The 12,793-nt window shown below is 38.3% G+C and overlaps 1 protein-coding gene across 1 annotated transcript in view; it reads right to left on the bottom strand.

Moving 5' to 3' along the window:
• CLCN1 (chloride voltage-gated channel 1) overlaps nt 1-12,455 on the bottom strand; it is a 69,563-nt gene extending 57,108 nt beyond the window's left edge. Inside the window, exon 1 of the mRNA XM_075842324.1 lies at nt 12,276-12,455. Coding sequence (XP_075698439.1) covers nt 12,276-12,455 — 180 coding nt within the window. The remainder of the gene's footprint in view (nt 1-12,275) is intronic.
• Nucleotides 12,456-12,793: the final 338 nt, after the last annotated feature.

The raw sequence follows: 12,793 nt of genomic DNA, 5'->3' as shown, positions 1-12,793 counted from the left end.
TTCCCGACAGCGCCGTCTATATACGGTGGATGTCGGGAAGGGGTTAATATAAGTTACAGGGGAAGTAATAAGATAAGGATTTATGGCCGTTACTCATTGCCGTACATTTCTCTTTACAGTTTAAACTCTCACCTGAAGTCACTACGCGTGAATTTACCCTAACGGTTTTCCAAAGCATCAAGAGTTAATGAATAGTGTTTTTTCAATATACAAGTATTTTAAATTTTTTATTGTTCTTGTCTGTATTCACTTACTATTTTCCCTATGGCACCGTTGTTTATATGACCTGTTGCCAACGGTTCCGTCGGGATAAGCGGTGCACTGAGCCGGTCGCGCTTGCGCAGTTGAATGTCAGCTCCCTGCTCTGAGGTCTAGGGCTAAGATGTCCCTGTTGGAGAAAGATGCGCAGAAGAAAAACGGTGTGACGTCAGACGCCTGGTGCGCCTTTTCTCTGGGAACGGCGCACACCACAGGAGGATTGTAGGACAGCACGTGAATGACACACGGACCGCCCGCCATCATAAGGGAGGTGAAAGAATTTCAGGGGCAGATGAAGGCACCGAAATGTAAGTTCTATTGTACAAAAAACAGACCAAACATGAAAATAAATGAAGCGGACATCATTGCCGCGACAATCCAAACCATATATTCCGTTAGCTTAGTGGCACAAACTCTTTAACAACTTTTACGACGCTCAAATCCGTTTTTTCCCGTCTTTCTGTGAATATTTGTATTATGATGGATTAAGAATGTATAGAGTTACTATATGTAATTGTTTTAATTGTCTTTTCGATATTTAAAAACAACAATGTCAGAAGGGACATGTTCGGAGCCAAATTTCAATGTATTTACAATATTAGCGGTGGGTTTTTACAGCTTCAGAAAGACCACTTGACTGCCGAGTCTTCGTTAAAGGGAACCTGTCACCAGCATTTCACCTATTAAATCAGCAATACCTGGTGGTAGAGGGTGAAAAATCATTTTATGTAACCTATAATTGTCTTCTTAGTCGGCTCTGTGGCTTTAGTATTCAGTTTTTCGTTTTCCCATGAAGTATGCTAATGAGCATAAAAGAGTCAAGTCTTCATTCCTCAAGCCTTTCTCAGTTAACCCCGCCTCCTTACTTTTGATTGACAGAATTCAGGGTGTTCCAGTTTTCGGCGGTGGGCGGGTATAAGAAGGGGAACGAACGAGACTTCCGGATTATTACCATAAAAAGCACAAAATGTTTGCAGAGCGTTATTTATGGTCGGAGGAGGAGTTTAGGAGCGGGGATAAAGGCAATGAACTTTTGACAGCAGCGGCCAGCGAGGGGTGAGTAGAGTTCAATAGGTGAAATGCAGGTGCAGGTTCCCTTTAAAAACCCCTTAATGACTGGGCCTGAAAAGACCTTAATGACCAGCTCAATTTTTCTGTTTTTGCCGCTCTGCGTTTCAGCAGCCATAACTTTTTTTTTATTTTTTCATTGACGTGGCTGTATGAGGCCTTGTTTTATGCGAGAGAAATAGTATTTTTTTTTCCCCACAGTTTGGGGGTAAAAAAATTTTTTTTTACGGCATGAATATAGGAAAAAGCGATACTCGGAATAGTTTTTTTTTGTTTCTTTTTTATCCCGTTCACGTTTCTCGCTAAACAACCCATTAGATTAATTCTTCATGTTATTACGGTCGTGTAGATACCTAATATGCGTAGGTTTTTTGTTTTTATTTAGTGTAGGGGCAATAAAATGTATTTAATGCAAAATAAAGACTCTTTTTGGGACTTTTTTTATTTATTTATTTGTTTTGTTATTTATTTATTTTTTAATCCCATCAGGGGATAACTTTATTTTTTACTGGTAATGTATTAGCATACTTCTGTACGCTAATACATTACACTGTGTCACTATGACACAGGCTGCTGATCGGGCAGCACATAGTGTGCCCAAACAGCAGGCACACGGAACAGACAGCCCTCGGGTCCTTTGTAGGTCCCCAGGGCTGACTGCAGAGGGATTCCCCATTGTTTGATCGCATCACTGGAATCCCGGTGATGCGATCAAAGAGGGGAATTCCCTTTAATCATGCCGCGGTCACGGACCGCGGTAATCAAAGGGTTAAACAGCTGCGGTCCGACTGTTTGCCGACCCCAGCTGTGTTCAGGAGGCTGCTCTAAGATCAGGAGCTGTTAGTAACAGCTCCTGCTTAGAGGATGAGCGCTCACACGAACGCTCATCAGCTTCATCTGCAGCGACGCCAAAAGACGTCTCTGTGGACTAAGCACCCGCACCGCCTGACGTCAAAAGACAGTGGGCGGTCGGGAAGGTGTTAAGTATACATTGTATGTTGCTGTGATGGAATAAAGGAAAACCACTTGTACTGGCAAAAGTCTGGTGCATTGGCTTCTTTGTTAAAGGAGTTTGTCCACGACCGGACAACTGATGACCCATCCATAGGAAAGGTCCTCAGTATATGATCGGTGCGGGTCCGACATCCGGAACCTGCACCGATCAGCTGCTCCGGCTCCCTCGGGGCACCGGATGTTTTGAAGGGCATGCAGTAGTTGGAGCCGCACAGCGGCCATTCTGCAGAACTGCAGCTCTGCTCCTATTCACTTGAATACTGCAGCTCGGCCGCTATTCTGTGACCGGAATCATCTACTTCCAGCATGGACGTCTTATGCCCGGAGGCAGCTGAAGCAGCTCATGGGTGCGGGGTCTGGGTGTCAGACCCCCACTGATCATACACTGATGACCTATCCTGAATCTTCGATGATCCTGAATCTTGATTATGACAGATTGATTAAAAAAATGTTTGAACAAAAATTTTACACAAAAAAATGAAAACTCCAGAATCTCAGTTCAGTGGTTATGAGGAAACGCTCCCGTGTTCTTGCATTAGAGCCGGTGTCCGGCATCGGTCTGGATTCTCACGCACGGACGGCGGCAGCTGCTTCTAAAATCTCACATGCTGATCCCAGGTGTCCTCAAGACGTCTCCGACCACTGGCACAAGACATGAACAACGACCGACTCTTCCTCACACCGGTTCTATTTAGTGTATACACGTTTGAGGGGGCCTATACCTTAATAAACAAATGCCCCAAAAGGGCAGCAAATAGGGCAGAGCCACTATCTCATATACACCCTGTCATGGTCCTGCCATTTGTACCGATCACAGGGACTGTGGAGCTACGGGAGTTGCATTTCGTAGCTGTTTGTTGCATTTTTGTTTTAAGTCATTCACCATGATGTATAAATTATTAACATTATTATACGGGTCGTTAAAATTGCGGCAATACCAAATATGTATAGGATTTTTTAAACACTTTTGCACAATAAAACCATTTTTTATGTATTTAGATTTTTATTAAACACTTTTTTTTTATTTATTTTTTTAAATAAACTTTATAAAAGTTTAATGAATTAACTTTTTTTTAGTCCCACTAGAGGACTTCTGTAATGGTTTTGTATACTCGGTACACCAAAGCATTATAAAGCGTCTGTAATAAACTTGAAGACCATCTATTAGGTCATACCTTAGCCAGGCCCCACGGCTCCCCACGATCGTGCTGCAATGTCTAACCACTTAGATGGCACGGTTGCTATTGACCATGCTGCCATGTAGGGGTTAAACTTAATATCAAGATCTTTATACCATTTGGGCTCTTTCGGCTAAAGTTTCCGTTTGGTGAATCATAGGAGATTTTTTTAATCAATAACCATTTGCAAAGTTGTTTCGTTAGTTATTTTAGATATATTGGGACAATAAATAAATTGGTTGCAAAAGTTTACACAACCTTTGAAGTCAATGGATATTACCAGAGCCAAAGACTGATCAGAATGTATGGAAAATGGATATATTTTTGTTTTATGTAACTTTTGCTGCTCCTGACACTCTGAGAAAATAATACACTGACACTTGGGGTACAGGATAATGACACTGACACTTGGGGTACAGGATAATGACACTGACACTTGGGGTACAGGATAATGAGACACTGACACTTGGGGTACAGGATAATGAGACACTGACACTTGGGGTACAGGATAATGAGACACTGACACTTGGGGTACAGGACAATGACACTGACACTTGGGGTACAGGAAAATGACACTGACACTTGGGGTACATGATAATGACACACTGACACTTGGGGTACAGGATTATGACACACTGACACTCGGGATACAGGATAATGATACATTGACACTTGTGGTACAGGATAATGACACACTGACACTTGGGGTACGGGATGATGACACACTGACACTTGGGGTACAGGAGGATGACACACTGACACTTGGGGTACAGGACAATGACACTGACACTTGGGGTATAGGATAATGATACACTGACACTTGGGGTACAGGATAATGACACACTGACACTTGGGGTACAGGATAATGAGACACTGACACTTGGGGTACAGGATCATGATATACTGACACTTGGGGTACAGGATAATGACACTGACACTTGGGGTACAGGATAATGACACACTGACACTTGGGGTACAGGATAATGATGCACTGACACTAGGGGTACAGGATAATTACACACTGACACTTGGGATGGTACAGGATAATGACACACTGACACTTGGGGTACAAGATAATGATACACTGACACTTGGGGTACAGGATAAAGATACACTGACACTTGGGGTACAGGATAATGATACACTGACACTTGGGGCACAGGATAATGACACTGACACTTGGGGTACAGGATAATGATACACTGACACTTAGGGTACAGGATAATGATACACTGACACTTGGGGTACAGGATAATGACGCACTGACACTTGGGGTACAGGATAATGACACTGACACTTGGGGTACAGGATAATGATACGCTGGCACTTGGGGTACAGGATAATTATACACTGACAGTTTTCTGGCGTAGAAAAGTCACAATTTGCAAAATAACATGTTGGGTTTTTTTGCACCAAAAAAAGTTGCAATGCTTATATTTTGACGCCACCTCTGCTACTTAAAAGTGGTCATGGACTATTAAAAAGGGGGAGTAGCAACTCACTGCTGACAGATTCATTATAATTTACGTAAGAAGCAGAAAATACCCAGGTTATACCAGCTGTACATATATAATTATATACAGTAGATACCCAGGTTATACCAGCATGCTCCATATCACTATATACAAGAAGATATATAACTTATACCAGCTATACATATATAATTATATACAGGAGATACCCAGGTTATAGCAGCATGCTCCATATCACTATATACAAGAAGATGTATAACTTATACCAGCTGTACATATATAATTATATACAGAAGATACCCAGGTTATACCAGCATGCTCCATATCACTATATACAAGAAGATGTATAACTTATACCAGCTGTACGTATATAATTATATACAGAAGATACCCGGGTTATACCAGCATGCTCCATATAGCTATATACAATAAGATGTATAACTTATACCAGCTATACATATATAATTATATACAGAGGATACCCAGGTTATACCAGCATGCTCCATATCACTATATACAAAAAGATGTATAACTTATACCAGCTGTACATATATAATTACATACAGAAGATGCCCAGGTTATACCAGCATGCTCCATATCACTATATACAAGAAGATGTATAACTTATACCAGCTGTACATATATAATTATATACAGAAGATACCCAGGTTATACCAGCATGCTCCATATCACTATATACAAGAAGATGTATAACTTATACCAGCTGTACATATATAATTATATACAGAAGATACCCAGGTTATACCAGCATGCTCCATATCACTATATACAAGAAGATGAATAACTTATACCAGCTGTACATATATAATTATATACAGAAGATACCCAGGTTATACCAGCATGCTCCATATCACTATATACAAGAAGATGTATAACTTATACCAACTGTACATATATAATTATATAGAGAAGATACCCAGGTTATACCAGCATGCTCCATATCACTATATACAAGAAGATGTATAACTTATACCAGCTGTACATATATAATTATATACAGAAGACACCCAGGTTATACCAGCATGCTCCATATCACTATATACAAGAAGATGTATAACTTATACCAGCTGTACATATATAATTATATACAGAAGATACCCGGGTTATACCAGCATGCTCCATATCACTATATACAAGAAGATGTATAACTTATACCAGCTGTACATATATAATTATACACAGGAGATACCCAGGTTATAGCAGCATGCTCCATATCACTATATACAAGAAGATGTATAACTAATACCAGCTGTACATATATAATTATATACAGGAGATACCCAGGTTATACCAGCATGCTCCATATCACTATATACAAGAAGATGTATAACTTATACCAGCTGTACATATATAATTATATACAGAAGATACACAGGTTATACCAGCATGCTCCATATCACTATATACAGGAAGATGTATAACTTATACCAGCTGCACATATATAATTATATACAGAAGATTCCCAGGTTATACCAGCATGCTTCATATCACTATATACAAGAAGATGTATAACTTATACCAGCTGTACATATATAATTATATACAGAAGATACCCAGTTTATACCAGCATGCTCCATATCACTATATACAAGAAAATGTATAACTTATACCAGTTGTACATATATAATTATATACAGAAGATACCCAGGTTATACCAGCATGCTCCATATCACTATATATAAGAAGATGTATAACTTATACCAGCTGTACATATATAATTATATATAGAAGATACCGAGGTTATACCTGCATGCTCCATATCACTATATACAAGAAGATGTATAACTTATACCAGCTGTACATATATAATTATATACAGAAGATGCCCGAGTTATACCAGCATGCTCCATATCACTATATACAAGAAGATGTATAACTTATACCAGCTGTACATATATAATTATATACAGATTATACCCAGGTTATACCAGCATGGTCCTTATCACTATATACAAGAAGATGTGTAACTTATACCTGCTGTACATATATAATTATATACAGAAGATACCCAGGTTATACCAGCATGCTCCATATCACTATATACAAGAAGGTGTATAACTTATACCAGCTGTACATATATAATTATATACAAAAGATACCCAGGTTATACCAGCATGCTCCATGTCACTATATACAAGAAGATGTATAACTTACACCAGCTGTACATATATATTATATACAGAAGATGCCCAGGTTATACCAGCATGCTCCATATCACTATATACAAGAAGATGTATAACTTATACCAGCTGTACATATATAATTATATACAGAATATACCCAGGTTATACCAGCATGCTCCATATCACTATATACAGGAAGATGTATAACTTATACCAGCTGTACATATATAATTATATACAGAAGAGGCCCAGGTTATACCAGCATGCTCCATATCACTATATACAAGAAGATGTATAACTTATACCAGCTGTACAAATATAATTATATATAGAAGATACCCAGGTTATACCAGAATGCTCCATATCACTATATACAAGAAGATGTATAACTTATACCAGCTGTACATATATAATTATATACAGAAGATACTCAGGTCATATCAGCATGCTTCATACCACTGTATACAAGAAGATGTATAACTTATGCCAGCTGTACATATATAATTATATACAGAATATACCCAGGTTATACCAGCATGCTCCATATCACTATATACAGGAAGATGTATAACTTATACCAGCTGTACATATATAATTATATACAGAAGAGGCCGAGGTTATACCAGCATGCTCCATATCACTATATACAGGAAGATGTATAACTTATACCAGCTGTACATAGATAATTACATACAGAAGATACCCAGGTTATACCAGCATGCTTCATATCACTATATACAGGAAGTTGTATAACTTATACCAGCTGTACATATATAATTATATACAGAAGATACCCAGGTTATACCAGCATGCTCCATATCACTATATTCAAGAAGATGTATAACTTATACCAGCTGTACATATATAATTATATACAGGAGATACCCAGGTTATACCAGCATGCTCCATATCACTATATACAGGAAGTTGTATAACTTATACCAGCTGTACATATATAATTATATACAGGAGATACCCAGGTTATAGCAGCATGCTCCATATCACTATATACAAGAAGATGTATAACTTATACCAGCTGTACATATATAATTATATACAGAAGATACCCAGGTTATACCAGCATGCTCCATATCACTATATACAGGAAGTTGTATAACTTATACCAGCTGTACATATATAATTATATACAGAAGATACCCAGGTTATACCAGCATGCTCCATATCACTATATACAAGAAGATGTATAACTTATACCAGCTGTAAATATATAATTATATAGAGAAGATACCCAGGTTATACCAGCATGCTCCATATCACTATATACAGGAAGATGTATAACTTATACCAGCTGTACATATAGAATTATATACAGGAGATACCCAGGTTATACCAGCATGTTCCATATCACTATATACAAGAAGATGTATAACTTATACCAGCTGTACAAATATAATTATATACAGAAGATGCCCAGGTTATACCAGCATGCTCCATATCACTATATACAAGAAGATGTATAACTTATACCAGCTGTACGTATATAATTATATACAGAAGATACGCAGGTTATACCAGCATGCTCCATATCACTGTATACAAGAAGATGTATAATTATACCAGCTGTACATATATAATTATATACAGCAGATACCCAGGTTATACCAGCATGCTCCATATCACTATATACAGGAAGATGTATAACTTATACCAGCTGTACATATATAATTATATACAGAAGATGCCCAGGTTATACCAGCATGCTCCATATCACTATATACAAGAAGATGTATAACTTATACCAGCTGTACATATATAATTATATACAGAAGATGCCCAGGTTATACCAGCATGCTCCATATCACTATATACAGGAAGATGTATAACTTATACCAGCTGTACATATATAATTATACACAGAAGATACCCAGGTTATATCAGCATGCTCCATATCACTATATACAAGAAGATGTATAACTTATACCAGCTGTACATATATAATTATATACAGCAGATACCCAGGTTATACCAGCATGCTCCATATCACTATATACAGGAAGATGTATAACTTATACCAGCTGTACATATATAATTATATACAGAAGATACCCAGGTTATACCAGCATGCTCCATATCACTATATACAAGAAGATGTATAACGTATACCAGCTGTACATATATAATTATATAGAGAAGATACCCAGGTTATACCAGCATGCTCCATATCACTATATACAGGAAGATGTATAACTTATACCAGCTGTACATATATAATTATATACAGAAGATACCCAGGTTATACCAGCATGCTCCATATCACTATATACAGGAAGATGTATAACTTATACCAGCTGTACATATAGAATTATATACAGGAGATACCCAGGTTATACCAGCATGCTCCATATCACTATATACAAGAAGATGTATAACTTATACCAGCTGTACATATAGAATTATATACAGATTATACCCAGGTTATACCAGCATGCTCCATATCACTATATACAAGAAGATGTATAACTTATACCAGCTGTACATATAGAATTATATACAGATTATACCCAGCATGCTCTATATAATGATTTTTGTCTCATGCCGACTTCATTTATGTATATAAAAGGTGCGTGGTCTGGTTCTTAACTTTTTTGTGATCGGTCTTGGATCTTATATATTCAATAATTATATATTTTTCCTGCATAATTACCGATGAGTATTTAGTAATAATTTTTATATATTCACAAGCTCTCATACTATTTTAATTTAATTGACAGTAATAATTTAGGTTTAATTACAATCTCAAAAGGTAAGGCTCCGGTATAAGAGCCAACCGAGATGGTAAAGGGACTGGAATGGAATAACATGGGGAGGGATTTCATGGAATAACATGGGGAGGGATTTCATGGAATAACATAGGAATAATTGGCATAGGACTGTATGTTGTGCAATTAGTATTGAATATCTGGCTAGGGTTGGAGGGGTCTCCTGGGGAATTCCTTAACCAAATTCTATATTTTTGCATAAAGATTTTCGAAGCGCTCTTACCCTGGTCCTTGCTTTGAATCTGAGCTCCTATAGAATATTTGTAGAAACATGTAGGAATACGTGTACTATAAGAAATAAATGGGAATTTGGGATCTAGGGTTAGAGTTTATGAATAGGTAGAACTGTCCATAAATCCCATAGACCCGGTAAACTTCTTATTCATTTGAATACAACTCATGCGCTAGTCAACGACGCAAGAAAACCTTCTACTATAAAGCCTCTTACTAATGATATCCCTAAACTCCCATATATTCCTTATACCGCATGCGTTCCTGCATGTTTCCACCAATATACTATAAGAACTCATGTCATACAAAAACCACAACCACACAAACCTTCTGCAAATGCCCATTACTAACTCTAATCCTAACCATTACTAAGTATTTCCTATAACCCATGGCCCACAATCCTATATGCACTCTGACAAATATTCAATAAGAATTGATGCCCTAATCTCAGCCAACCACACAAGTGAACCTACTAAGAATGCCCATTATTAACCCTAAACTGTGCGCATTCCTGCATTTTGCCATCATTATCCTTCAGGAAGTCAGGTCATAGTCATAGCCAACCACACAAGAAACCTTCAACCAATGCCTATAGCTAACCCTAAACACACCTATATAGTCCTTGTGTGTATTCCTATATATTCCCACAAATTTTCTATAAGAATTGAAGGACTAAACTTAGCCAACCATCCAAGAGAACCCTATACCAATGGCTATTACCAACCCTTACCTCAAAATCCTAGAAATTCTTTATACCGCATGAATTCCTTTATATTCCCACTTATATTCTATAAAAATTTACGCCATAACCTTGGCCAACCACACAAGCAAACCTTCTACTAATGTCCATTACTAACCCTAAACCCCAAAAACTTCCATATATTTCGTACATTCCGCAAACCCCATACATTCCATAAATCTATACAGTTTGGCTTCGATAGGCGTTCAGGCTCTAGTTTTAATCATACATCCCAATACTCAAAGGGAACCATCCACCAATGGTCTCCCCAAACCCCATACATTCCATAAATCTATACAGTTTGGCTTCGATAGGCGTTCAGGCTCTAGTTTTAATCATACATCCCAATACTCAAAGGGAACCATCCACCAATGGTCTCCACAAACCCCATACATTCCATAAATCTATATAGGTCTGCCTTCGATAAGCGCTCATGCTGTAGTCTTAACCATACATCCAAATACTCCAAGGGAACTGTCTACCAATGATGTCTACAAATCTCATACATTTCATAAATCTATATAAGTCTGCCTTCGATATGCGTTCATGACTAGTCTTAACCGTACACCCCAATACGTCAAGGGAACTGTCCACCAATGGTCTCCACAAACCCCATACATTCCATAAATCTATATAGGTCTGCCTTCGATAAAGTTCATGCTCTAGTGTTAACCATACATCCAAATACTCCAAGGGAACCTTCTACCAATGGTCTCCACAAGCTGCATACATTTCATAAATCTATATAGGTCTGCCTTCGAAAAGCGTTCATGCTCTAGTCTTAGCCATACGGTCCAAAACTCCAAGGCAACTGTCCACCTACGGTCTCCACAAACCCCATACATTCCATAAATCTATACAGTCCTGCCTTCAATAAGCGTTTATGATCTATCCTTAACCATACATCCCAATACTCTAGGGGAACCATCCACCATTGGTCTCCACAAACCCCATACAGTCCTTAAACCTATACAGTACCGCCTTCGATAAGTGTTTATGCCCTAGTCTTAACCATACATCTCAATACTCTAAGTGAACCTTCCACCATTGGTCTCCACAAACTCCATACATTTCATAAATCTCTATAGTTCCGCCTTTGATAAGCATTCATACTCTAGTTGAGGCCATACATCTCCAACCTCCCAGAATACCAATGTTGATTACACACTGAAGTACCCCCCCCACTCATACTTTCTATGTAAATCCTTCCTTGAATCTTCTCCTCGACTCCTGTTACTCTACCACAGAACATGTCTCAGAATCCCACACTCATCTATAAATAGCCCTTTGCTTCTTCGTTGTACAATTTCCAGCCTTCAGCAGTCTTAGATACCCTTCTAATTTCAATGCACCCCCAAACTTATAAGCCATAACCATGACCACCACCTTACCTGGGTTTGAGTTGGGGGTTGCTCCTCTGGAATCTCCTTCATGGGAGCTGAGGTCTGGTTGGGAATCCCATAGCTGGAGCTTTCTCGTAGTTGCATATATTGATACTGGACGTCATCGCCCCACCACCCTGACTTGCAGGCATTGTTTTGTAAATCCTTGGGGGCTTCCGTTCTCTCCATGCCACCCACTGTAAATGACCTCTTAGTATCTACCCTTTACTAACTGTCTCTCATTGACTTGCAGACTCTCCCTTGCTTTCATACCCTTATTCTAACGATAAGGTGTCTCACGACGTCTTTAAAGACTATCTCTCGCTAAAACTCATTTGCCTTCTACGTCCTTGTAAATGTGACTCTTTCATGAGAGGTCTCGTGTCTTCTTCTTGAACTCTTGAGCCCTTCATTAAATGCCTGTTACCCTTCACAGGTTGTTTATAAAGGTTTTCACTCTGTGACTTTCCTTCAGTCCTCTTCTCCTTAAAGTCTTAATTTGTCTTCATATCTCTTAATACATTTCC

Source organism: Rhinoderma darwinii, chromosome 11 (genome assembly GCF_050947455.1).
Source record: "Rhinoderma darwinii isolate aRhiDar2 chromosome 11, aRhiDar2.hap1, whole genome shotgun sequence".
Lineage (NCBI taxonomy): Eukaryota > Metazoa > Chordata > Amphibia > Anura > Rhinodermatidae > Rhinoderma > Rhinoderma darwinii.
Note: the sequence above shows the minus strand (reverse complement) of the source record. Positions and strands in the feature narration are given on the sequence as shown.